At 41.5% G+C, this 26,808-nt stretch overlaps 1 protein-coding gene across 14 annotated transcripts in view; it reads left to right on the top strand.

Moving 5' to 3' along the window:
- The first annotated feature begins 5,849 nt into the window (after nucleotides 1-5,849).
- The window catches only part of neo1a (neogenin 1a), a 156,398-nt gene continuing 135,439 nt past the window's right edge, over nucleotides 5,850-26,808 (top strand). For all 14 annotated transcript variants that reach the window (XM_026162467.2, XM_026162433.2, XM_026162428.2 and 11 more), the window contains exon 1: nucleotides 5,850-6,481. In XM_026162467.2, the coding sequence (XP_026018252.1) occupies nucleotides 6,391-6,481 (91 nt within the window). In that variant the 5' untranslated portion in view covers nucleotides 5,850-6,390. The remainder of the gene's footprint in view (nucleotides 6,482-26,808) is intronic.

The following is a 26,808-nucleotide window of genomic DNA, read 5'->3' as shown; positions in this document are numbered from 1 at the left end:
GCTAGTTTGATGATCTTTTTAAGTATACCAACAAACTAAAGCTCTTTGACATCATTATGAACTTAATTCTTATCTGTTACACCCCAAAAACAGGGGCATTGCTAGCATTTTAGTTAGTTTAGTTTAGTTTTCTGTGGAGTGTGTCTAAGAGGACCAAGTGAAAATCAGTGAGTCCACAGTAAGTCATAATATTGGATCAGAAATAAAGGTTAGAAAACACTTGGGACAAATATTTCAGGCTCATGTGCAAACCTGCCTTCATATAGATGGTATTACCTAAAAGGTGGGACTGCACAAGATCTCCTTTCTGCATTAAAAACTGTTTAGAAAAGCAAAACTCATAATCCTAGTTAAGTAACAGTATGAAAAGTTTAGCAACATATATACTCAGTATTCAGTAGTAAAAATGGCTTTTTCGTCACGAGTGCAAAAGTACACTACTGTGCAAAAGTCTTGAGCCAACACTGGTTGTTTTCAAGGAGTCAGACTTTCTTGTAATGTTAAGGCCTTGAACCACTTTGAGGCTTTTGTTGAACATTGGCTGTCTTTTTTTTTTTTTTAAATTTACTTTCAGTCCAGTCAATGTACCTGACCATATTTTTTTAATTTCACAAAATTAGGTTTTTATTTGTTTTCTCACTTTCTTACAAAAACATATAATTTGTTCCAATTCCTTTAGCTTAAGTTACAAAAATGAAAAGAATAACACAGTTTGACGGGCATAAATAGTATTTTTGGACCAACAAGGTGATTCACTAAGAGCTAAAAACTTGCTGTAGATTACACTACCATGACATACTGTGAGCCCTCAAAAAAAAGTTGGACAAATGGAGGGCAAAGGAAGAAATGACAACTTAAAAAAAAACTAATTAAGACAAACAGTATCTAAAAGTCATGTCCTTAAAAAATAGAAAAAATCCAGTAAAGACCTGACACAGAACCTGAGAGATGCTTATGGTCCTTCAGCTGACCTGTCAATTTATCAGATATGTTCTCAGTATAAGTGTGGCTATTAATAAGGAAGAAAAACAAGGAGATGATGGAAATATGAACACAAAAAAAATCCCATCAGTTTTTGCTCTGGCATGTAGTACCGTCCACAAAGTGTCATCTTCTAATCATCTTAATTTTTCAGTGAGCAAATGATCCCAAACACACTGCCAATACAGCAAAAGCATGCATGGGTAGAAAAACACACAATGTAACACTATCAGTCATGGATTGGCCTCCCCAGACCCCAGATCATTAAAGCAGTTTGGGATCATCTTGACAGAAAACAGAACAAAAGGCAGAAACATCGAAAGAAGAGCTTTGAATGTCCTTCAAGAAGCCTGGAGAAATATTCCTGAAGACTATTTAAAGAAATGACATGAAAGCTGAGTAAGAGATTTGAGACTGTATTGGACAATAAAGGTGGTCATACCAAATATTGACTTTCAAGCTTGCTGGAATTGTAAGAGCTTTGTTTTTGACTTATATACCATATCTCCAGTTATGTTTCTACACATTTCAACTAATAAACTATTTCGAATTTTCCTAGCAAATATTTAAAAAATGAAGGAAGACTAAAGAATTCTGCACAGCACTGTCCATCCATCCATCCACTTTCTTCTACTTATCTGGGGCCAGGTAACAATGGCACCAGCCTAAGAAGAGAAACCCAGACCTCTTTCTCCTCAACCAGTTCGTCCACATCTGGGGGAACACCAAGGCATTTCAAAGGCACAATACTATGCATTATATTATTAGGTTATAATTAACAATTCATTAATGGGTATTGTGTAAATAACACAACATGTAATAATATAGCGTAATATATTTCTATAGCTTTAAAAATCAGCAAAATAATAATGAATCTCTTCAGTTTCCTCAGCCTATGTAGAGAGAGGGCTGTATGTTCTTGATTTCATGTGTTCAGATTTGTGTGATGTGGGTGAAAGGAATTGAGCTACACCAGATGTGAAGTCCTTGAAGGCAGCTAAATAGATATAAAACTCCAGTGGGATATTTGGTTTAAATACATCCAATTATTTATTTAGCTTGTACGAGAATGAAAGGGGATGAAAGAATGAAAAACAATGGTATAAAGAAAATGACATTAGCCCAAAAGGTGAGCCCTGGGGCGCACCATGCCAGAAAGAAGGTGTCATTAATTGAAAGTGAAAACGTTGTAGATGACAGTTAAAATGAGATGTTCAGGGAAACGACACCAAACAAAAAGAAGCTCTCGCGCGCTCGCTCTCGTGCCCAGAGGGAGAAATGCTCATGATTAATATGTCATGGATTACTCATACCAGTGGGGGGAGCTGTTCCATGTGTCTGAGTGAAAGACTGTCTGGATGATACAGCAGTGTTGGGATGCCATCGGTTTCCAAAGAGGGCACCCTTCCTTTTTTGTTCCTCCCTAAAGCATAGTCACAAGCTGAAGGAGAATACAGCACTTGTTTTTGATTTCATAATTCTGCTCCATTTACTGCAAACAAGCAGTCACTTTTTATGCAGAGAAGAGCCTTCCTCAAAAAGGAAAGCGGTGTAAATGTCAGACTTTTCACCTTGATATAATACTCTTTTAATTCCCCATCTTTTTTTTAAAGCAAGGACGTGCACTTTCCCCACTTCCTTGTCCTCTAACGATGCATACAGTCACAGAGTTTATTTTAAGCAACTTGATTTAGGGCTTTAATCCTATCTTCTGATTCCCGGCCACAAAGTGACATCATCTGTCCGTATCAGGTTACAGATGTTGGGCTCTGAGAGTGCTTGGATTTTAGCAGACGTTATTCCAAACAGGAAAAAATGTTACAGAGACAGCTTCAATAGGCATGGATATAACACTGCTACTTGCTCTCTGCAACCTGAAAGTACAGGATTAAGAAAGAGGTAAAAATATCAAAATATCACCTATGATTTGGAAAATGTATGGCTAACAAATCCACAACTGATGTGAATTATAATTAGGGTGTTCTTCTTCTCACTGTCGCCAAAGTGCTTGCTCATGGGAGGTCATATGACTGTTTTGATTTGATTGTAGGGTCTACCTTACAATATTAAGCGGACTGCTGTTGTGATTTGACGCTTTATAAATAATTGAATTGATTGAATAGATTAATCTACCCCCCCCCCCCCCCACACACACACACACATGAAAACTCTATAAAACTCTCTCTCTCCCTTTAGTCATATATATGTATATGCCTAAAGCTGTTTAATGGGCTAAAATGTCATTTTAACCTGTAAAGTTTAGTGAGTTGAGGATTGTTTAATTATTCTCTTTGCTTGTCACATACTACTACTCAATATACACTCATTACCAGTTTGATTAACTTTAGTGAGTGTATATATCTGCAGCTTCCGGTGGCCATCCTTATTGTATGGAAATTAGCCTAGCCACCTCTGCTAAACAACAACAACAACAACAAAAAACTGTTATTCTGAAGTCTTCCATATCTGTCCTTGCAGTTTTGTTGAACAGTATATTGAGGATTTGAAAATGAGGCGTAAGTATGGCCAAACTATTTAAAATGCTTTTCGGTTTGCCTTTTTATTTATATTTCATGAAGTTATTGGCTTTTCAAGTTTTTTCCAAGATGGCGCCTGTCTAATGGGAGTCTGTTGCTAATTAGCCACCAGTGCAAACCTCATAGATAAAAATAGGATGTTGTGAGGGGCACAGATTAATGAGCTGCGAGTCTCATGTATTATATCTTTATGTGATAGTGGGTCGTGATATTTAACAGCTTGTGTGTGGTGCTAATTAGTGAGACAGAGTAACACAACTGAATATTGATGTGAAGTATATCACTAAAATCTTAAGGAGATGAAGACTTCATTGATGATGTGAATTTGCTCAATATTTTGGCAGATATTAGAGGAGGGTGGATCGATCCAGATATCGGTAGTACTAGTGCGGACTGATACTTTGCTTCTATTCTGGAAGTTCAGTATGTATCCCACTGAATTTCGTGAAATGCCTACATTTGAAAAATATATACTTCCAACTAGAGATGGACCGATCCGATATTACGTATCGGTATCGGTCCGATACTGACCTAAATTACTGGATCGGATATCGGAGAAAAATAAAAAATGTAATCCGATCCATTAAATATCACGAAAGCACCTCGCAAAACTTGCAACACGCCGTAACTCACCTCAGAACGTTAGCAGTCGGAGCAGTATGCATCACGTGATAGAGCAGCTGTGGCATGCCGGACCTGTCGGTGGTCTGGATAGCATGTGGAGCTTCGCTAGCAACCTGGCATTTCATCTCCGACAAAGTTATCCCCGAGAGAAGTAAAGCAAGTGTGTAAGTCCATCTCTGAATGTTTGTAAAGCATTCCTGCGTTAAGCTTAACAAGCGACTGCCTCTCCTGCTGCTACTTCAATCGTGAAACTGCTTAAATGATCAGCTGATCGGCTTTTCTGTTGCGAGTCCGTCTCTCTTGTTTGTTTTTGGCCCACTTCGCACCAGAAAGAGGAAACCAGTGGCTGAACAACAGCAGCACGTTTAAGCTTGATAAGCTGTTGTTAGAATTTATTTAATATTTCTTTCTACACCAGGATCTTTTTCTACGTAGCTGACGCTGGTAACTGTGCAGGGGCGGATCTAGCAAAGTTTAGCCAGGGGGGCCGATAGGGCATGAACAGGGAAAAGGGGGCACAAAGACATACTTTTCTTTCTTATTCTCATTTAAAATGTCGAGCTTTTAATAAATAATTATCTGACACCCAAAGTTTTAATTTGATGTAAAATGAATAGAAGTCAATTACTGTATATAGTGACTATTAAGTCTAATATATACCCTAGTAAGCTATAGTACTTTTTACTTTGGGAAGGTACCATCTGTGCAGTCTGCAATTTTGTTGAAGAAAGATGTTGAATCTATTTAATATTTCTTGAAAAATAATTGATTTCTGTGCATTTTTTTTCACACTGCATCAAATTAAGGTTGATTACGTCGATTAAGCATCATGAGGTGGCGCGTGAGGGGTGGTTCCCTATTTTTTATTTATTTATTTTTGTTGTTGCTGGGAGTTGGAACCCTATTAGTTAGGTTGCTTAATATTTACGCTAAGTACTCTTTAAAATACCAGAATAGGGAGGATGGTGTAGGTCTAAGATTATTAGATTGATCAGTATTGCTGAACTATGAAATATTTTTTTTGTATACAGGTATAACAGAATAGCTTTAGTGTAGTTGTTGTTTTAAACTTGAGTATGAACTTGCAGACTTGCAAAATGCAGCAAGATATTTTAAAAAACAGTTTTGTTGATTAAAAAACACTATATCGGATTCATATCGGTATCGGCAGATATCCAAATTTATGATATCGGTATCGGTATCGGACATAAAAAAGTGGTATCATGCCATCTCTACTTCCAACATTAAAAACATCATGATCCTCTGTGTTGACTGTCAGGTCTATTTTATTTATTGCCTATAAAACATTTAAACAACAGAAGTTGTGCTTTTAGGAACAGAAACCTTAACACTCCTGGTCTCCAAAAGTTTTAAAATGCATGAAAAACGGAAAGGTGTGTTAACTAGTCAGTGTGGAAAGTAAAAACACAGTGATTTAATGGTATTTAAAATGTGTTCAGCATTAATTATATTTGCAAATCGATGATGATTTGTGTCATAAATCATGGCACACTGCTCTCCTTCTAACTTTATAGATTAAAAGTATCAGTAAGGGTCAATACTGGCGCTGCGTTTACTTGGTATGGCACACCACTAGCGGAAATGAGGTGCTGTCGCTGCTTTGCACTCCCACTCCATATTTTAGCTTTCGCCTGAGCGCAAAGAAGCGGCCCATGATCCAAACCTCTGTGAGACTCCACGCCCTGTTTTCCGGGGAGCCCGTGGAGATCCAGCCCTACAACACGCTGCTCCTCTTACGTCCCGTCCGCGATCAGTGAGCTGGCCGCGGCAGAGATTTCTCCTTCGGCTTGGATCTTATCTTTTACTCCAACGGAGCTCTTTCTAGTCTTTTGCGCGCTCGGCAAATGTCGGGAGCGGTATAGTGGACGCGTCTGTGCCGAGTCGTGCGCAAATCTTTCTGAGACTGCGCCTCCGTGGCAATGGATTGATTTCAGTGGTTTTTTCCCTTCCCCAACCTCTGCCTCGATCAAGTTGAGAAAACAGTGTGTAACCTGCGGCTCTCTCCTTCCAGCTACATGTTTCATCCGGCCAGTTTTAAAAGTAGCCTACCTGGCTCCGGATGTTCCTGCACATTTTAGGACGTTGAACTTTTTTTTCCTTCTTCTCTTTGTGCATTCACAGGAGGTGGACGGGGATTTTAAGGATTTATATATATTTATTTATTTAAAAAACAAAAACAGCTTCTCCGGGGTTCTTAAAGCCTGCAAAGATTTATTCGTGAAAAGTGATGGCCGAGCGGGGAGCTCTGTCGCTCCTCTCTCTCCTCTGTCTCACCTTTCTCTACACGGAGACCACCGCTGCAAAGCATGTTGACAAAGGTAAATGCCCGCAACCCACTAATAGTTGTGCTGTGTGTCTGCTTCTTCGTGCCTCGGTTGGAGGAACTTGCCTGGGTTGTCTTAGAGGAGTTGGAATGGAAAAACGCACGGAATGTCTCGGGAAGGGGGGAAATCAGACAGGGGGTTAGGTAGCTAATTCTGCGGCGTTCGGGTCAGACACACTTCCATATTTAGATAACTTTAAAAGTCGGCTACTTTCCACTACAGGCACACTGTTTAATCCGAGACCAGCCCCTCTTCCGAGCAGCAAAAGCAACACGCTTTCACACTCCGTCCTTTAGTCTGCGTGGAGGCTGTTGAGGCAGAACTGCTGATAGGTTTCTCCGGTTGTCTTTCAAGCCATTGCCAGACATGCGGTGTAGTTGTGTTCATGAGCGTGTCTCTGAATTATGTGCAATAAACCTGCAAAGGCCAAGCAACAGATTCTGCTTGGTGTGTTGGAGTCTATCCATCAATCTGTGTGAGACAAGGTGTGTGTGTGTGGTCATGGAATTTCCGGGGGGGGGGCGCACACTTACACTATGCAAAGGGTCATTAGTGTTCACTGTCAGGTAATAAGCTGGCATCATCAGTCCAGCAGACATCTCATTACTGGGCGTCAATACATGTTTTGCTGATGGATAAACAGACCCGATTCATTTGCTTCTGTTAATTGTTTTGAAGTGCGGCCACTGCACTGCAGTGTGTGCATGTCGGTAATATATGTTCTTTCAACTAGTAGTATTGTCTCACACACACAATTTCACCGATACTGGGCGTGATTTCTTGTTCTTAGAATAATGAGAGTGAGTGTGTGTGTAAGGGGGTGGGGGGTTCAGAAAAACCCAGCACACAGTCTGTTATTGGCACTTGGAGCCAGCGGTGCCTGAGATAAATTGGAGAGTCATGAGGAAAAATGTTTTTCCAGCAGTCATTGGAGTGCACAGCTCCAGCCCTTATCGCATACCCCATCGTGACAAAGTCATATCTTTATCATTTAAGCTGGCAGACCTTATCAAACACAGCAGCATGAGGTCTGGACCAAAAGAAAATGTGGCAGTAACTGACTCTTGTGCAACATGGCCCAATTTTCTCCGTTAATTCTCAGGATATGCAAATAAAAATACTTTTGTGTGTCAAAACAGAAGGTCCGTGCACCTTGTTTTTTTCTTTTTTTTGAAAGCACGCTGTGTGGTTTGTCACTTAAAAAGAATGAATGTGCAAAGAAAGAGAGAAGAGACGGGCCTCTGCTAGCTGTTGGGCTCTCTTGCGTGTGGAGCCTGATGAAAGACCCTTTCCTGCATGAAAAGAGCTCTGCAGTAGTGGAAGGGGAGATAGAGAGGGGAAAAAAGCCCCTCCTTGGCTTTGCTGGAGATCAGTACAAAAGAGAAATGGGGGTAGGGTGAAACAGGCCGACTGTCTGGAAAGTAATAAAACCAGGAGATTAAGGGGTCCAGGGAGTTCCTTTGGGAGCTTTGATTGATTCCAGAGAATTGGACTGGGACCCACACGCAGGGAGAGTTTCAAATTACTAATTGTGGGGTCCCCTTCTCCGAAAATATCTGTTTATCCAAAACACATTTCTTTGAGGTCCTGAATGTGGCCACAACTTTTATCTTTATCAAGGATGGCGGAGTTGTGGTCTTAACTTAAAAAAAAAAAAGAGTTTTGAGTCTGTCTCGTTGGGTTTCGGGACTCGCTGTGTAACGTTGGAAAAACCTGTAAAGGTTCAGACAAACTGCTGCTATTGTTAGCCCTTTCTCCTCTGAAGCTCTTATGATGGAACTTTGAAAATGTCTCAAGAAGTTTTAAGGGATTTTTTTGGTAAACAAGTCCCAGTTAGAGGAGATCCATTTAGGCTCTTCTTTATCTCGGGGTTATCTCTGTAATCCTGCTGGGAGGGAGCTGAGTGCTGATTGTCTCCCACAGGACAATGCAAATAACTTGCTGAAATGTGTAAACATTTGGCAACCCTCTGCGCTCGCATTGCTCTCTCCAGGGTTTTATCCTCACATACCATCTTACATGCAACGCTGCTCAAGCCTTCTAAACAACCTTTCTTTTCTTTTGCGCGTTTAAGTTCTTCTCTCTGGACTCTGCTGCTAAGAACATAATTTACCACCTTTGTTTTGTTGTTTGGGAATGCCCTGGTGGTCCTAAATGACATTTTAGGGAGTGGGGGGGAGAGAAGGAAGGCTTAAAGGTGGATCATCATCCATGAATTTTCAAGAATAATTCAAGCATGACCCTCCGTCTGCTCTTTAATCTGTTCACAAAATGTGCAAAAATGTCCTCTTTTATCCATTTACACAAACTTCACCTCAAAAATGGACTCAGTCTTTTCCACAGGTCCACATGCTATTGTGATGATTTGAGAGGGGCCATGATGCCGAGTCATCTGCTGTCTCTGCTGCATAGAGTGTGCTGTTTACTGATCATTTATTTATGGGCTCCAATAGCTCATACTAAGTCCTAATGACCTCCATCCGCAGAGATACGGATAATTGCACATTTGGCCAAGTATTTGATTCATCTGCTTCACTAATGAAACCACCCCATTAGGCTATGCTACTGATCTGCAATTGCCACTGATGTGAGGGCTCAGTTTGTTGCTGCTCTTATGGCATAGTTGAAAACAACAGGCAGGTTGTGCCTTATTCCTTTTGTTCAAGGTTTGCAGGGGCAATAAAACAAAAAGCTGTTAATGAAATGATTTTTGCTAAGAACGGCGACAGCAGTTTATCACATGTAATTGGCAGCGTGAACGGGTGGATCAATATTCTCTGAATGCATGGCTTAACAGCTGCTGTTGCTTCTTTTAGGTAGTTGGGCTAAGTGTAATCACCCCCTTTCAGCTGTCCGGAGGCCGATTTATGATCCAGTGTTGGTATTTGTTTGCGTTTCTTTGCTCCTTTGCAGAGAGAAGCATTACGTGAAAAGTTTTGGAAGGGTTAGGGAGGCAGAATTTCACGCAGCCCTCTGAGCTAACAGTGCCCGCTCATAAGCGATGGGTGTGTTTAAATCAAATGCCGATTGGTTGAATGGGTTGAAGCTGGAGAGGACAATCTAAATTTTAAACACCCAACCCGGCTACCACAGAAGTCCTCATTTCTCTCTCTAGAGAGAAACTACAAGGATCAGTCAAAGCTGAAATACCAACAAAAGTAGTCGTCGTTTCTAGCAAACCGTATAAATGATGGGTGTAGTCACTGTAATGTCACCATAGCTAGTGAAGTACCATCATAACACAGCTATAACAGGATTTTCTCCGTTGAAAATGTGGTGTTTCGTGAAACAAAAGAGCCCTCATTGACTAACGCCTTATAAATCACAAATATTACTTAAATATTACAAATATTATAAAATTATTATTTACAAGACAAACTTGATGCCCTTTTCATGAACCTGTGTACTGAGGTCACAAAGCAAGTGGATGTTTTCCAAATAAACTTCTGTACGAACACAAGCTGTCGCCCCCTGCTGGCCTTCGAAATTAATGCAGGTCAAATATACACACTTTACTTTTCAGGTCACGAACCTGCGACAATCTTTTATACTGTCTATACTCTATAGTTGTTCCACGGGCAGGCATACACATGCTCAAGCCTTCTGTGGCTAACCAATAGTTATTGTCTTTTATATCATCACATACGGTTCCCAAGTTTGTTAATTAGCTCATAAATTGCTCATATTTAAACACTGCCTACAGCGTAGACCGAAGTTACAAGATTGAGAATCAGAAGAATGTAGAATAAGTAGAGCATCCTTATCACATTTGATCCAGTTTCTTGCCATATAAAACTCGGTGTCAGTTGTGAGTTTGAAAGATTTCTCCATCAGACTAAGACTCTATTAAATTTGAAAATTTCCCCCTCCTTGTTAATTGTTCATAAGAGCTGTTGCTCTGGCATTGTTGGTCTCCGTTTGGGGCATAGACTAGACTGACTTGCTGGTTGCTGTGTTGCTGAAGCAGAGCTGCTTTGAGCGAAGCGAATCCAAACTTGCATCATGGTCTAAAACCCCGAGCAGATCATAGGCAAGCATATAGCTGTAGCTGCCCCCCTGCTAAGATGAAATGCTGCTTGTGTTGATGTGTTGCAGAGAAACACTAGTTTCTCCTACTCCTAGACATTCAGTGGCCTGTATCAGGGTTCTGAGTTTTCCTCTATACTACGTTACATGTAGTGTATGTAGTTTCTTGTTTTTTGAGTTTAGTAGGCAGATAAAAATGAGGCTTTACCTTGAGGAGTGCAGAAATAAACATTAGCATTTTGGGGGGGAAGTGATGTGTAGCAATGTTGAAGGTATTAAAAGCCAATTTTTCTATCAATATGAGGCATAGCAGCTGTCGTTCAAGTTAACTTTATTCGTCATGCTGTTTGAATGTTAAAGAGACCCATGTTCATAGAAGCTGGTTGGATGATGATGTTAATGCTGTCACTGTACTCTAGAGTCGTTTCATATATAAAGGGCTTAAAATGAAGATTTTCCTTTTCTTTATAAAGTCTCTGGTGCTGTCTTCAACCATCATGTTTCTCAGTTCTTTGAAAGCCAGTCTATTGTGTATTACGATTGGTCAGTTCACAGAAAGGCGCTCACATCAAGTGCGTCCTTCTTAGAGCTGAACTTCTCGGCTCAAGAGATGCTCCTGCTGTGCCTAAAAATATGTCAGACGGTGCACCTTTCCACTTCGACTACCGTCTGCCGTCTTTGTGTCTGCTCACCCTTTCATGTCAAAACAAAGAAAGCTGGGGGAAAAAAATGCTTGGACTTTAAAGAGGCTGACGAGTGTCTAGAGACCATAAAGCTGTCCATACTGCCCTGTGTGAAGACTCTTTTGAGACTTGGTAACCTGAGGGACATTACATCAACAGCATTTATATCCTTTACTGGAGACTTCCTGGAAACATATTTGCCTCACTCATTTTCACGCTTCCTTTTACGTCTATTTTAAAAATAGAACAGAATGCAAAATTTCTACTTCACTGTGCTGCAGCCAGGCTCTCCAGGCTTCCCCGTTCCTCTGTGATTGAGTGATGCTCCGGCTTAATGACCTTTGGGAGAGTGGAGGGTTTTTGTTTTTTTTTTCATTTTCCTCAGGCTGCCTCAAATAGCAGCAGTATGAGCGAAGCATACGAAGAGGAGACTGAAATTATGGCTATGTGTCAATAAGAGCCCGGTTTCCCATCTTGGTCAGTGTGCTTCAGTGCACTTAAGGCAACTGTGTGTGCTGTGGGGTTTGTGCAAGCGAGTATCACTGGCTCAAGACCAAAAGCTGGAAAGAGCTGCGTTGTTGCGATGGGCCACGATCTTGACGATGTTTTCAGCTCAGCAGGACGTCTGTTTTTGGAGAGTTGCAGATTGTGTTTAGCCTACCTTGAAAATAATCTAATAAATAAGAATCAAAGAAAAATCATCATAGCGATCTTAAAGGCGTCTTTTCAGAAGATCCTGCAGAAATTAACCTTTTGATAGAATTTACCACCCCCTTTTTTTTTCTTTACCCTGTGATCATTTATTTTTCTTGTTTGACTGCAGATATTTAGAATATTATTGTTGTGTGTAAAGAGTTTATGTTCATTCAAAAAATAAACTGCATACAAATAAGAATCATTTTGGCCCTTTTTATATATTGAAGTGTTTATCCGAGCAGCACTTAGGCCTGTAAGTGAAAGTTGTCTCACTAACGTGCTGTAGTCTTGCGTTTGGATGTTTTGTAATATTTATGACCTGCTCGACTGCAGTTCCAGCCGGTTGTGTTCTTCGGGACAGAGTGGCATTGTCCAGTCGTTCACTGCATGCAGTAAAATCACAGGAGCCAAGCTCTTGCGATGCAGTGCACGTCTTTTATAACTGCAGCGTGACAGCAGCAAATGGAAGGACGTGTGTACTGATGTTAGATTTAAGTAGTGAACGGCAAGCAAAGGAGTAGTTTCCCCTGGTTTGGTGTTCAGGCAAAACCTTGAAGGATTCCGGGGGAATCTTTTTACAAGCACAGCAGGCCAGCGAGAAGTTTTCTTTTTTAACCTAAAAATTTTTCCTCCAACTTTTGCTATTTTGGTTCCCCTGAGCTCCTGTCGTGGTGTCTCCTGTCGGTAGTGGCAGCTGCATAGGATTATGACACATGCAAGCTGTGCTTGTCAGATGAGCCTCAGCTAATGAGTGCAAGGCTCTTATACACAAAACTGTTTTTACAGCCCCGGGGAGCATATTACAGGCATTTCCTATTAAAATAAGATCTCTTAAACCTTTTTTTTTTTTTTTTTTTTTTTTTTTACAGTGCTTAAATTTCCCTGTCCCTAAAACTTTTGTAAATCCTTTAAGGTTGTATTTATTGTATTTTTATGTAAATACTGGAAAAATGTAATAAAGCTGAAAGAACTGGAATAGCAGTTGTGGTTTAAATCTTTAAAAGCAGATCTGAGTGTTCCTGTCCAGGCTTTTCTAGTCACTGTTAGAAGAGTTTGCGAGAACTATGGCAAGATGTCTCTGTATTCAGAGACTTTCACTTGAAGCAGTCTCACGGTTGCATCTCTTAACAACTACATGTGAAGGACATTTAAAAAAATAGTCTTTTCAGAAGGAAGCACATAGGATGGAAAAATAGCAGATATCTGAAGTATAAGTGGAACGCAAAACAAGCAGACGAGACTCGAACATCCACGTGGGTTGTGCTTATTACTACATAGGGTTAAATGTTAGATGGCATCACCTTCTTGCAGAGGTTGGATTAACCCACTCTCGTACTGTCAGTCGTTGTTTCTAAGAATCTTGAATTTGATTTGGTGTCATTTATATTTTTAATCTAACTGTGTGGTGTCGAGTTTCATTCTTGGCAGCAGTCCTGGTTGTAAATTAAGAGAGACTAATACTCTTTCTTGAAAGATGGATTAATAACCTTCATTTGGGTGCACTCTACCTGCTGGAGTCCCAACATCCCGCAGTCCTCAGACATGAATTTATTCTCTGCTGTCCTTTTGGAGGACATCCAGGGTGTGATGAATTAACCTGAAAGTCTTCTCGGTGGTGTAGTTCATGGTGTAGTGCAGTAGTTAAGTAGCTCGTGCTTCAGAGCGACTACAGGCAAACAAGAATCGATGCAGCTCCTCCAATATAATGATTTTTGTTCATCATAAACGTGCAGTATGGCTGATGCAATTTGAATCATTAATCCCAACATGAGATTGCTCTAATGGATTGTGTTTGATTGGGGCTGAACTACAGTGTTGTGTTTAACATAATCAATGTTCCTCTGCTCATATCACTGGTGCCCAGTTCAGCAGATCTTGTATGTTGGAGAGGTTTCATATACCCTTATAAGGTATCAGTCACCCATGTACACAGAGAGGCTCTCAGCCTTCATTCAGTCAAAGGAACATTGACTGAATGAAGGCATTTGTTGAAAGGGTGTGGGGGCAGTCAGTCACAGAGAGAGGATTGTGAGCTGTGCTCAGTGGAGCTTTCTGCCTTCGTCTTGTGCACGGCCGTGGTTCTTGGCAGCTTTAGACTTGGTGGGATGTGTGTGTATGTTTTGGTGGGTATTTGTATATAGGCGTATGCCACCCATCTGGGGTTGAACAGCTGTTTTATCAACAAGCTTCAGAGAGCTTTCCCGGCTTGACAAAAACTAGCAGATATTTGCATCTACTTTCACAGAGAATGAATAAATGGGACTGCTTTCACATAACTTTGCCACTGTGGCGTCACTGATCGGTGAGATTGACACTTAATTCGAGAAACATAATCATGGACGGATGCATTGATCGCCACACTCTTTTTATTTTTTCTTTATTGTGAAAGTTTAGTTTAGAACAAAATTACAGATTTGCTCGTGGCGGTGAATTGTAAAGACATTGGTAGATGTGTGGTTTGGTTTGTGAGAGAACATTGATTTCTAAAAATGAGTTTGGGAAAAGATTTATTTTTAGTCTTTTTTTTTTTTTTTGAAGTTTGAAAATGTTGCGCTATTCTGGAAAACCAGATTACTGTCACATTGTGATTGAGTCGATTATTATTATGTTAGCTCTTGTAATCCAGTTCAGTATTGGTGCACAGCTCCCGCTGAAAGTTTTTCTTCTGTCGTTAATGAGCTGTGCCAAATATAGTAAATATGTGCCAGAACAATTCTGTTTGAAGTTGTATTTTCTCCTTCCTGGTGGGTTTTTTGCAAGCAGGGAACTGGTTTGTCTTCTTTCTCTCTAAGAAATCTATTGAAACCACTTAACTTTGAAGCGGAGTTGGTGTGTTAGTGTGCTACTGCTTCTGCGAGAACAGAAGACGGTGTCATTTTTCCTTTTTTTTTTTCCCCTTTTGTCCTGCACTGTACTTTTCCATGGAACTGTCTTGGCATGTAAAGCACATCAGCTTCCTGGATTGTTGAGTCTCAGTCATTAAGTTTAAACAGTTTAGGCTTTAGAGGTAGATCCAGGAGAGGGTTATGTACTTGTCGTGTATGTATCAACCAGTGTCCCTCTTCTTCTTGAAATCCCTCCAGTCAACCTCCCTGGTTTTATTTTGATTTTTACCTGCTGCTATGGTGATCCCTGAAAAAATTCTGGTGGTATGAACCAATGTTTCTGCTGCCAGAGTGAGCTGAAACGATTCTTTGAACAGTTCAGCATTAGATAGAGGCGCCTTTGTGCCACTGGGAGCTCCCCTTTGGCGTGGAGCTCTACCGACTGCAGTGGCTTCTCACCATGTTATTGGAGCCAGTTCCTTCTCAACTCTGAGCTCATCTGAAGCTAACAGAGGTCAAGAGTGACAGCTGAAATGGTGAAATTGCTGCTTTAAGCCTTTTTAATACGCTGCCATGATGTAATGGAATTGGCTGTCTCTTTTCTGCTTTTTTGGCCTTTCACAGTTGAATAAATGTGTCTCTCTGCGGCACTTATTTGAAACATGATGGCATTTCTACTGTATGTTAGAAACGCAGAGCTCTAAGTAACACAGAGCTTGAGCTTTCCAATCAAAATGCTAATTACATCCTGAAATTTGATTTAGAGTACAGGGGAGATGAATACATTTGATCAAAATGTCTGCCCCAAAATGTGACGTGCTCCTTTTAAAAAAAAAAATAGAGAACAGGAACTCTTAAAAAGGTATTCATTATTTGTGATTTTTGTAGCAAGACAAATTTGAGTAATTATAAGGGAATTTTTAAAATAAATGACTGGTTGTGATATAAAAGATGGAGTATGTTATTTTACTGAGAGGAAATGAAGTAACTGCACATTTCTACAGAAGCATTTTTTCCACTGCAGGAACTGGAGGCAGACTTGTGGTGCTGTGTCACTGCTATAGCAACGCCATTTGTTTACCTTCTCTAGAGCTCAAGAGACGAGCCCAGGCATGTCTGAGAGGAAGAGCCCTGTCAGCCTCCAATAAAAATCAATAATGATTTTAGTAAAAGTTGGAAACCGCAAATGTCTTTAACCCTTTAAAGCCGGTCGGAGCGGGCACGCCGGAGGACTTGTACTTACATCTTATGCCATCAGCTTGTCCTAGGTCACGGTTTCCTTCCACATATAGCTTTGCAAAAACTGCATAAAAAGCACTTGCAGCAACAAAAACATAATATTCCAGAAACACGCTTTGCCAATCCGATCAGCTGTTTGTAACTCTTAAATTTCTCTAACTAGAAATATATGTTAAAAAAACAAAATGATTTTCAAATTTTTTTGTAGTTTATTGCACTTTTTTGCAATTTATGTAATTACTATGCACTTAATGCATACATATTATTAAAATTTGGGCTATAATGGTTGTATTGATGTATATAAACTTGAAATGCTCACAGAAATGGCACTACAGCATGTAAAAATATAATATAAGCTCTGGCGGACTTGGTTCTACAGTAGGTCTTAAAGGGTTAATGACTTCAAGCAAAAGCTCACCTTTCAGTACAGCCAGCCGACTAAAAAGGAGATGCTAGCAGCATGTGTTGCTGGAGTACTTGCTAGTTGTGCTCCATATGACGGGAAGACCAAATAGTGGATGGAAATTACTCGCGTGTCTTTCATCCTTTCTTCCTCCCCTCAACCCCAACCGGTCATGGGAGATGGCTCCCCCTCCCTGAGCCTGGTTCTGCAACAGGTTTCTTCCAGTTAAAAGGGAGTTTCTCCTCCTCACCGTCACCAAATGCTTGCTCGTAGGTTGTATAACTGTTGGGGTTTTCTCCATATTATTATAGGCTCTTTATCTTAACATATAAAGTGCCTTGAGGCGGCTGTTGTTGTAATTTTTTTTATTTTATTTATTTATTTTTTTCAGTTTTATTGCGTAACATTGTTAATTTAGAAGGTTAAATTACTTTGGTTAATGTTAAATTATGGTGTTAAGCATTTATTTAAAATTTCCAGGGAAATTTCTTGAAATATCACTGTATAATTTTGAGGCTATATCGCCCACATCTAACTCCTATGGTCAGAGCATTTAGCCTCTATTTGGCCTAATGCTAGAATGACTCCGCTCATCCTCACATACAGCACAACAGGGCTTCATTCACTGTTGGATTAAGCCATGTAGAACCTGAGAGCAGCATCTGGGGCGACACAGTCTCTTGAGCTGTCTAAATACAGATGTGACCTTCCTCTGTCTGAAATGGTGGAGAAGGAGGAGGATGAGCTTTGTCAGGACGAGCGGGGAGGTGAGGATTTCTGCCCAGCTTCAAGTGTACCCAAAGAGCAGTGATGGAAAGCAGCTGCATCAGTTTTTCCTTAAACACTGTCCCTTGAACTTTGAACCCACCCCATACCCCCCCCCCCCCCTTTTTTTATTCTTCAGCCTGTGGCAGGTCACAGCACGCAGCACCAGTGTGGCTGCATAGTGGAGAGCAGCCAGCAGGGAGCACCTGCAGAGGAATAGCAGGCGAGCAGCATTCCATCACAGGACCCCGAGACACAGATGTCATACGAGACACGAGGGAGGTGGTTGGAGTGGGGGGATGAGCGGAAGGGCCGATGGCAGAGGTTTTGGCATGGTGGGGCAGTAATGGGGTGGGATAGCAAGCCAGATGCTACCAACAGATTCTTAATGAGGTTTCCCATCAAGAACACAGGGAGATGAACATTAATGACTACGGTTAAACTTGTCTGTTCATTTACTCCCCCCTTTTCAATCATGCTAGGATGAGGTGCCCGACATGTTTTGGGCGCATGATAATTGTTTTTTCCCCCCCTCTTTCAACCCATATTCAACTGTTTTTGGGCTACAAAGAGTGCAGCAGTTATTGGGATGAAATTTAAAAAAAGGATACTTTTTTTTTTCTTTTAGTGCAATAATGTGAATTGTCAGTATGGTGTAGAGTGGATGCATAAAGATGCAGTTTTAATAGTAATGAGGTGGTGTTAATGCAGAGAATTATATTTGACTGTTATGAACAAATACAGGCACTGCATTGATGAGTGAAGTCACAGCCAGCAAAACACGAAGCTCCCTTTGTTAGTCATTGTCTTTACACAACAAAAGGATTCAAAGTATGTAACAACCTTAATTAAGGGCGGAGATGTTTGTATTTCTCCTGTGAAGGACAGCATGTTCTTGTATAACCTTTCCCTAGCTACCAACAACCCAAGTGCTTGAATTGATTATTAGTCGCTTGGGAGAAAGCAGAAATGCTTTTTCTGCTTGCATACTTCATTTACCTGGAGTAGTCTAAATTAGTCCTGAGTGCATAAGCATGTCACTCAAGCTTTCTGGACACCTGCTCAACAAATTTGCTCAAAGAGCACACATACACACAAATGCACTCGGAGCAAGATCCTAAAATATGTCCTGCAGTCTGTTTCTGCCATATGGCTTATAATATTGTAGTGAAGTGTAGCAAGTCTAAATGAAAATTCACCCAAGATTATCTAATTAAGCAGGTGTGAAAGGAGCTTAATTCAAGATGGCTTTGGCATCTCTCACCAGTCTACAGTGGGGCAAAAAAGTATTTAGTCAGCCACCGATTGTGCAAGTTTCCCCACTTAAAATGATGACAGAGGTCAGTAATTTGCACCAGAGGTACACTTCAACTGTGAGAGACAGAATGTGAAAAAAAAATCCATGAATCCACATGGTAGGATTTGTAAAGAATTTATTCGTAAATCAGGGTGGAAAATAAGTATTTGGTCAATAACAAAAATACAACTCAATACTTTGTAACATAACCTTTGTTGGCAATAACAGAGGTCAAACGTTTACTATAGGTCTTTACCAGGTTTGCACACACAGTAGCTGGTATTTTGGCACATTCCTCCATGCAGATCTTCTCGAGAGCAGTGATGTTTTGGGGCTGTCGCCGAGCAACACGGACTTTCAACTCCCGCCACAGATTTTCTATGGGGTTGAGGTCTGGAGACTGGCTAGGCCACTCCAGGACTTTCAAATGCTTCTTACGGAGCCACTCCTTTGTTGCCCGGGCGGTGTGTTTTGGATCATTGTCATGTTGGAAGACCCAGCCTCGTTTCATCTTCAAAGTTCTCACTGATGGAAGGAGGTTTTGGCTCAAAATCTCACGATACATGGCCCCATTCATTCTGTCCTTAACACGGATCAGTCGTCCTGTCCCCTTGGCAGAAAAACAGCCCCATAGCATGATGTTTCCACCCCCATGCTTCACAGTAGGTATGGTGTTCTTGGGATGCAACTCAGTATTCTTCTTCCTCCAAACACGACGAGTTGAGTTTATACCAAAAAGTTCTACTTTGGTTTCATCTGACCACATGACATTCTCCCAATCCTCTGCTGTATCATCCATGTGCTCTCTGGCAAACTTCAGACAGGCCTGGACATGCACTGGCTTCAGCAGCGGAACACGTCTGGCACTGCGGGATTTGATTCCCTGCCGTTGTAGTGTGTTACTGATGGTGACCTTTGTTACTTTGGTCCCAGCTCTCTGCAGGTCATTCACCAGGTCCCCCCGTGTGGTTCTGGGATCTTTGCTCACCGTTCTCATGATCATTTTGACCCCACGGGATGAGATCTTGCGTGGAGCCCCAGATCGAGGGAGATTATCAGTGGTCTTGTATGTCTTCCATTTTCTGATGATTGCTCCCACAGTTGATTTTTTCACACCAAGCTGCTTGCCTATTGTAGATTCACTCTTCCCAGTCTGGTGCAGGTCTACAATACTTTTCCTGGTGTCCTTCGAAAGCTCTTTGGTCTTGGCCATGGCGGAGTTTGGAGTCTGACTGTTTGAGGCTGTGGACAGGTGTCTTTTATACAGATGATGAGTTCAAACAGGTGCCATTCATACAGGTAACGAGTGGGGGACAGAAAAGCTTCTTACAGAAGACGTTACAGGTCTGTGGGAGCTAGAGATTTTCCATGTTTGAGGTGACCAAATACTTATTTTCCACCCTAATTTACGAATAAATTCTTTACAAATCCTACCATGTGAATTCATGGATTTTTTTTTTCACATTCTGTCTCTCACAGTTGAAGTGTACCTCTGGTGCAAATTACTGACCTCTGTCATCATTTTAAGTGGGGGAACTTGCAGAATCGGTGGCTGACTAAATACTTTTTTGCCCCACTGTATGTTCAGTGCTATGAAGCCAACAGTTCATTCAGCTGGAAGATGTGAATTTTTTTTAATTTTTTTTTTTTTTTTTAAGCTGGGGACAAAGTGGCACGTTTCCATTTCTCTTCAAAAGAAGATGTCAGAAGTGGTCTCGAGTTATAAAAGGTAGTGGTTTTATTAGCCACTGCTAGCCTGTGGGGAGCTTTTTGTTGCAGAGTGACAGGGGACTTAATAATGAAGCTCTCTAACCCAATCAACCCTGAATCAATGGAGCCCCTCTTTCCCTTCTTTGTCCCTCTCCTGTTCCCCCTACAGTGCCACTGCATTCCCAGCCTGGCGGGGCAGTGTCTCCGGGCCAGGGCCATGTCACGCACCCCTTCTGGCCCCAAACAACCATGGTGGGGGGGTCAGGGGTTCAAGTGCTCCCCATGGGGCAGTGCATTGGATGCCTAGTGACTCTCGGCCCCAACCACTGTCAACACTGGCAATTAATTTCTAATGAGAACAAAAGTAGCTCACCTCATATCTAGTCATTTGGTTCACTGTTACTGCCCCATTCCCATTTTCCCGTTCTTCCACATCGGCTTTAAAGCAGGGGCGAGGATAGTCTCTGTTGGCTCAGCGCTGATAGTGAAGCGCTCAGAGAACATTCCTTGCGTGCTGCACAGAGGTTGAGTGTAGATTTTATGGGCTGTGTTTCTGCTAGTTCCACAAATACCTGTGGTTCATGTGCATGCTGTAGAAGCTTAACCCCTTCTCATGTGTGACATCTGAAATACAGCTGCTGGTTATATGATGGTATTACAAAGGCCTCTCTGCTACTGTATATCCCAATAACTGGGAAATCTTGAACAAATCTGCAGCTGGGTCTTCTTTTGTTTTCGTCTTGCGCTTGTGTTTCATCAAATTAGCTAGGTATTTAATTTGCCTTTAAAAGCACATACTGACATTTTGGAAAATTCATTTATTGGTTTCTATCAAGAGTTCAAGTTAGCAGATCGATGTAAATTTCATTTGTATGCACCTAATATGGAAATAAGACTTGGATGGATTTTCCATAGGTTATCACTGAGGCTAGAAACGGAGGGAACAGCTAGTCTCGCTGAAAAGTAAAATGATTAGCTACATGGTACAATTTATCACGTGACTAATTTGTCTTACTAAGCAGCACAGATTGCATATTTTTGGCTAGAAAGATCATTTCCTTCAGGATTTTTCTTTTTAAAACTGCCTTACTTTATATATACTTACAACTTGGTATATAACACCTTCCGAGTCTACTAACAGGCACCTGTTAGTAGACTGTGCGGGATTTATTTCAGGACTTGGGTTTGCTGGTCTAGATGCATATTTCCTAACATCATGTAAGAAATAAGCATCTGTGTTTATAATGCTTTAAAACAGCGGTCCCCAATCCCTGGGCCTCGGACCGGTACCGGTCCGTGAGTCGTTTGGTACCGGGCCGCGAGAGTAGAGGCTCAGGTGTGAAATGTATGGTTTTCAGGGTTTTTTGTTGTCGTTTTTATCGTTAACTCTGTTTTCCTGGGTCTTTTCATGTGTGTTATGAATAAATCTTCTTTTTTTCGGTACCGGTACTAGTTTTATTTTGTTGTATCTATCCGCGACACCTTAAAGGCTGGTCCGTGAAAATATTGTCGGGCATAAACCGGTCCGTGGCGCAAAAAAGGTTGGGGACCGCTGCTTTAAAACACCCATTTTCTATACTTTTATATTGAGGATATGCTATGAGTGTTGTGCTTTTGTTGCCATCCTGCAAAATGTATTTATTTAAACATAACAGAAGACTTGTGCTTTTGCATGCCTTTAATGCTTACTCTCTTCACAGAGCTGTTTTAAAGTTAAATTCATATAGATTCTTTAACATGTTGTAGTTAAAGGAAACCAAACAGTCGTCCTACCCATTCAAAGGTACTTAAAGCGCAGTATCCATGTGTTGTGGTTGTGGCTGGTCAGTGCATCTGCGATCTGTATTGATAAGATTTCCTGAGGGGAAACAATTGTGTGAAATGCAGGAAGCCATTAGGAAGCCAGGGACTCATGACTCTCCCTGCTGAGTAAATAGTGCCTGGGCCTCCCCGATTTCATCCACTTTTGAATGAGCCCAGCACTTGTAACAATAAAGGCAGGAAATGAACTGTACTCACACAGAAGCGTGCAGGATGCTCATTGTGTTCCTAATTGACCAAACTAGGTTGGGTGATGAAAGCAGACTTTTCCCCCCCCCCCTTTGTTGGACAAAAATAACTCAAAGGTAGCATACAGTAGGTGTGGTCGAACAAGCAGCTAATGAGGCGGTATTTCATTTCAGCATAGTTTCATTTATTTATTTATTATCTTTAGATCATTTTGGGCTGTTGTGGTCACGTCCTAACTGACCCAGTTTGTGTGAAATGGGACCTCACAGCTCGGACCCATGACTGCCTAATGTTGCCTGGTATTGCTTACATGTGCACATACACGAGCAATGGAGAAAAAATAATAAAAAGTAGTGCATAGGAGAGAGCAGACGTGTCAGCACTTGGTACCTCATGTGCTGTGTGAAAACAATCACTCCCCACTTTCAGTTTGCTTATGATTTCCTAAGCTCATCTGGCTGCAACATCCTTGTTTTTTCTCTGTGGAAGGCAGCCATGACTCTCACCCAGACAGCATTACTTAAGTTGTCACCTGAGAAGCCCTCCTGGGGAAAGTTGTTTTGTCCTTGAGTGTAGACCATAAGCGTATTTAGGCTGATCTGTATTCAGGGGAGATTGGTAATGTAGTAGGGATTGAGGTTATGCCTCCTACCAGTCCTGCCGCTCAAGAGACAAAATTCAGCGTGTGTGTGTCTGTGTTGTGTGTGTGTCAGCACGCGCACTTTTAGCCATTAGCCTTTTCTTTCCGTGAACATTGGCTATGCACTAAGGTAATTGTAAACCAAGAATCAAATAAACCAGTTTCTTAATGGCCATTTTGGTTTCATTGTTGGGTAAAGAATGTGCGGCTCTCTGGCCCACTTTTTGTGCTCGGCATAATTGATATTTGCTTTACCCCTAGATTAAGTGACAGCTAAGCAGGTTAGTATTGAGGATTTTCCCCGATTAATTCCAAGAGTCCAATCTGAGCAGGCTGGCCACGCTCCCTGTATCATCCCGAACGTCTGCCTTACCTGGGATTTACTAGCATATGAAAGGGAAATGAGATCAGAGGTGATAAATCCTGCAGCAAAGCCTCCCTCAGTGAAAATGAGATGCCCACATGGTATTGTCTGTCAGCAGGTGCCCCTGCTCTCATTTCTGATAAATTGATTTTGAACATTCAGGTGATGGGAAGTGGGGTAGCCCTACTGAGTGCAGGCTTTTTTTCCCCTTTGTATTGTGCCTTGTAAAGCTATATGCTCCGGTCTGGCTGTCTTCCTTTTGTTGCAGTAGAGCCCCATTGTAGTGGTTACTCATTCACACCATGTCCACACACTGTTAGGTTCCCCCTATCCCAGCAGATTTGCAAGCAAGTAATTTAGGGGTTGTTAAGTGATTTAGCATCTGTCTTTGATAGGACCCTAGTGAGCCACAACTGCCACCCCCCTTTCCGCCCATCGCTGTCTGTGCCTGTGGCGTCAAGGCCTGCGTTTGAATTTCAATCAGCCCTGGATACATTGTTGTGTTTATTTGAGGGGGATGGGTTGGATGGGGTGTCAGTAGTAGTAGTAACTGACTGTGTGTGTGTGTGTGTCAATCAAATATTCAGCGTGACCAATGGGCAGCTCAATGGAGGCTAGTCGGTGTGTTCTCTGGGGGGCACACGTCTTTAACCGATGCCCGTAGGGCGAACTCTGCCCCTCACTTCTTTAGTTGACTGGCGCCACCCTCCCTTCCTCGTCATCCTCCTTCCACAACACAAACGCAGGCGGTGCAATCAATAACGGCCTCACCCTCCTCCTCCTTCTAGCACCCTACCTCCCCCCTGCTCCAACCTCTCTTCTCTGCTTTCTATCTATCAGCACAGTGTTTGATGTTGCTTCATCATTCTCTGTCATCCCCCCCGACACCTTGATGTGTGTAATTGTGTTAGATTTGTCATGGTGGCATAGTTATTTGGCCCGGCCCAGCTGGTATTAAGCCAGAGGGCGTTATTCCACGTACCTGCAACCCAGGCATTAGTTGTAAAATATCCGTGGCGTCTCATTTTATTTCAATGTGGCATTTTGCAGTTGTGGTTCACTTGGTTCTCCCAGTACCCCAAGGTACGTTCCGTCCTTTATTAAGGACCATTTTGCATTTTCTGATTTCCATTGTTCCCAACTCGCTCTGCTTCTTCCCTCTCACCAGGCAGTGAGGCATAAGCGATCTCGCATTAAAAATCAAACCCCACAGCAGATTGGTTGTAGGAAATGAGAGGAATTGATGGGGGGGGGGTGGAGAGAAAGAAGTCTCACACATAAACAGTCAGACAGATGCCAGCATCATAGTAAGGCTGTGAAAAATTGCTTGGAAAAAATGTATCATTGGACATTTCTGGCACTGATTTTTCATTAGCACCTTATTTCTTAAAGACTGCGCTCAGTGTGAAAATATTTGACAGTAACCGTTCTTATTTCCCCCCCAGAGGAAAACTGGCATTGCTTTCCAAATATCTGTTTGGAAAGGAATGCAGTTTCATTTGTGTCGGATGTAAAGATCACTGTGTTAATGTGGAGGCTGCGTGAGTAGACGCACAATGGAATCAGATGTTTATTTGAAAAAAATGTTTGTTTTTTTTTTATTGGAAACCTTACCAGTGACGCTCCCAATTCATTATCTTCATCTTCGTTTCATCAAATCGCTTCATCAAACAATCCTCGTCTCCTAATGTAACACTGGCTAATTTCGTTTTGCGAGGCTTTTCTGTGCAACCTGTTGTGCGAGGAAAATCTAATCAATACATTTGTTTCGTGAGAAACAGTGGGGGGATGTAGTGCGAGAGGGGGAAAGATGGTGCGCACAGGAGACTGTGCAATGAGGAAGACGTAAGAGGCACTCTGAGAGAATCCGTCCTTGTCGATTATGCACGCGCTACAACCTTGACAGCCACATTAGATCTCTTTCTCCGTACACCAAACTACCATTAATAATGGATACATCTTTCTAGTTCTTTTTGCTTTCCTCTTCCCCTCCCCCCAGTATTGGCCCTTAAGGCGTCTACCCCTCTTTCCCTACCTCCATCCTGTCCTACTCTCCCCTTCCCCCCTGTCCCCCCACCGTTTCGGCTGCAAGCCCGCTACCCAGGAGCCACGGCAGGTGTGCACACATCTTACATGGTGCTGCCCACACAGCCTGCAGCACCCAAACAGTCATAATCAGACAGGCACACCCACCTGCTTGAGAAAGACCACTGTTGAATAGTTGCGTGTCTTTGCTTTCCCCTTTTTGTAGCGGTTCATGTTATTGGGGTTTAGATGAGGACATTAGCCTGGTTTTGTTTCTCCTGACAGAAGCCCACAGACGGTGACAAATGAATATCACACAAATTCTGCAAAGACACTGAGGATGAAACGGCACATACAAGCTATTGTTAACACTCATCTGCAAGCACAGTGGTAAAAGGCGTGCTTTATTAATATTATTTGCTGTTTGATTGTCACTTTTCGCATTGCACTTATCATCCGATCCAAGATAACAGCCTCTAAAACACAAGCCTGATGCTTATCATCAGTTTTATCTGAATCTAGAATTGTAGGAGTCGCACAAAAGAGGAAAAAAAAAGAGGAAAAAACAGCACACAATAGCCCAAACCGTAATACACAATCAGTAGATGATCAGCAGTCAGCAGCCTGGAGTGAATCAGGATCTGCTTCATTGTCAGGTATGTTTAATAGTGTGTCAATCAGCTCATTTATTTGTCCTCTTCATTGTTAGGCCAAAACTGACATCTCACCAAATAATCATTCATTGTGTTTCCCCATTTTACCAGGTATTACAGAAGCTTTTCTAAAACATTTATTATGCATACTACATTTTATTCTGATGGGATTTGTTTTTTAAATTTAGACTATAGAGTCAGCAAGTTCTTTTTTTTTCTTTTTTTTTTCTTTTTTTTTTTTAATGGTTTTTTTAAAAAACAGAGCCACGGTAGGGGATGGTTAAGATTTATGGGTTAAATAATAAATAAATTGTTAGCTACAGGAGTATTTGTGTGTGTAATTCAACTTTTCACAGTTTGCGAACCACCATTAAAAAAAAAAAAAAAAACTAAACTAGAAGAACCAATGTTGCTAACTACCTTGTGTTGAATTGGTAAAATGTTTATGGCACAGTGAGATTAGATGCTGCTGTACAACTGCAGCTTTCATTTTGGCTGCATTCCCCCTAATAAATGGACAATAATTAAACTTAAGGGCAAAGTGTATACCAGCTTAACCGATGTATGTGCAGAGTGGGTTGAGAGCGGGTAGGGTGTGTATTGCTTCTGCTAGAAACGCCGCTCATTACACACTAGAGTTTTGTGCAAGCTAATCTGGCTGAATCTTAGTTTTTTAGCATGAGCTGATGGCGCATATGAACCCTAAGACTTGTCAATGCATTTAATTCAGTGTGTGATGTGCATGGCTGCCACATTGCATAGATCTCTCATGCACATAACTTCTCATGTAATTGCTTTCATGGGATGATAGGGGATAATAACATGCATTCAATGCATTTTTGCATTTAAAAGGCACTAATGCAAAAACAAATCCTCCCACCGTGAAAAAATAAGAAAATGGGACTTGTGTGTTTAGTGCAGTAGCTTTATGTCGTAACATTAATTCCTGTGGAGGCAGTACTGGCCTCCCAAAAACTCTTCTCTA

Source organism: Astatotilapia calliptera, chromosome 1 (assembly GCF_964374335.1).
Source record: "Astatotilapia calliptera chromosome 1, fAstCal68.1, whole genome shotgun sequence".
Taxonomy (NCBI): domain Eukaryota; kingdom Metazoa; phylum Chordata; class Actinopteri; order Cichliformes; family Cichlidae; genus Astatotilapia; species Astatotilapia calliptera.
Note: the sequence above shows the minus strand (reverse complement) of the source record. Positions and strands in the feature narration are given on the sequence as shown.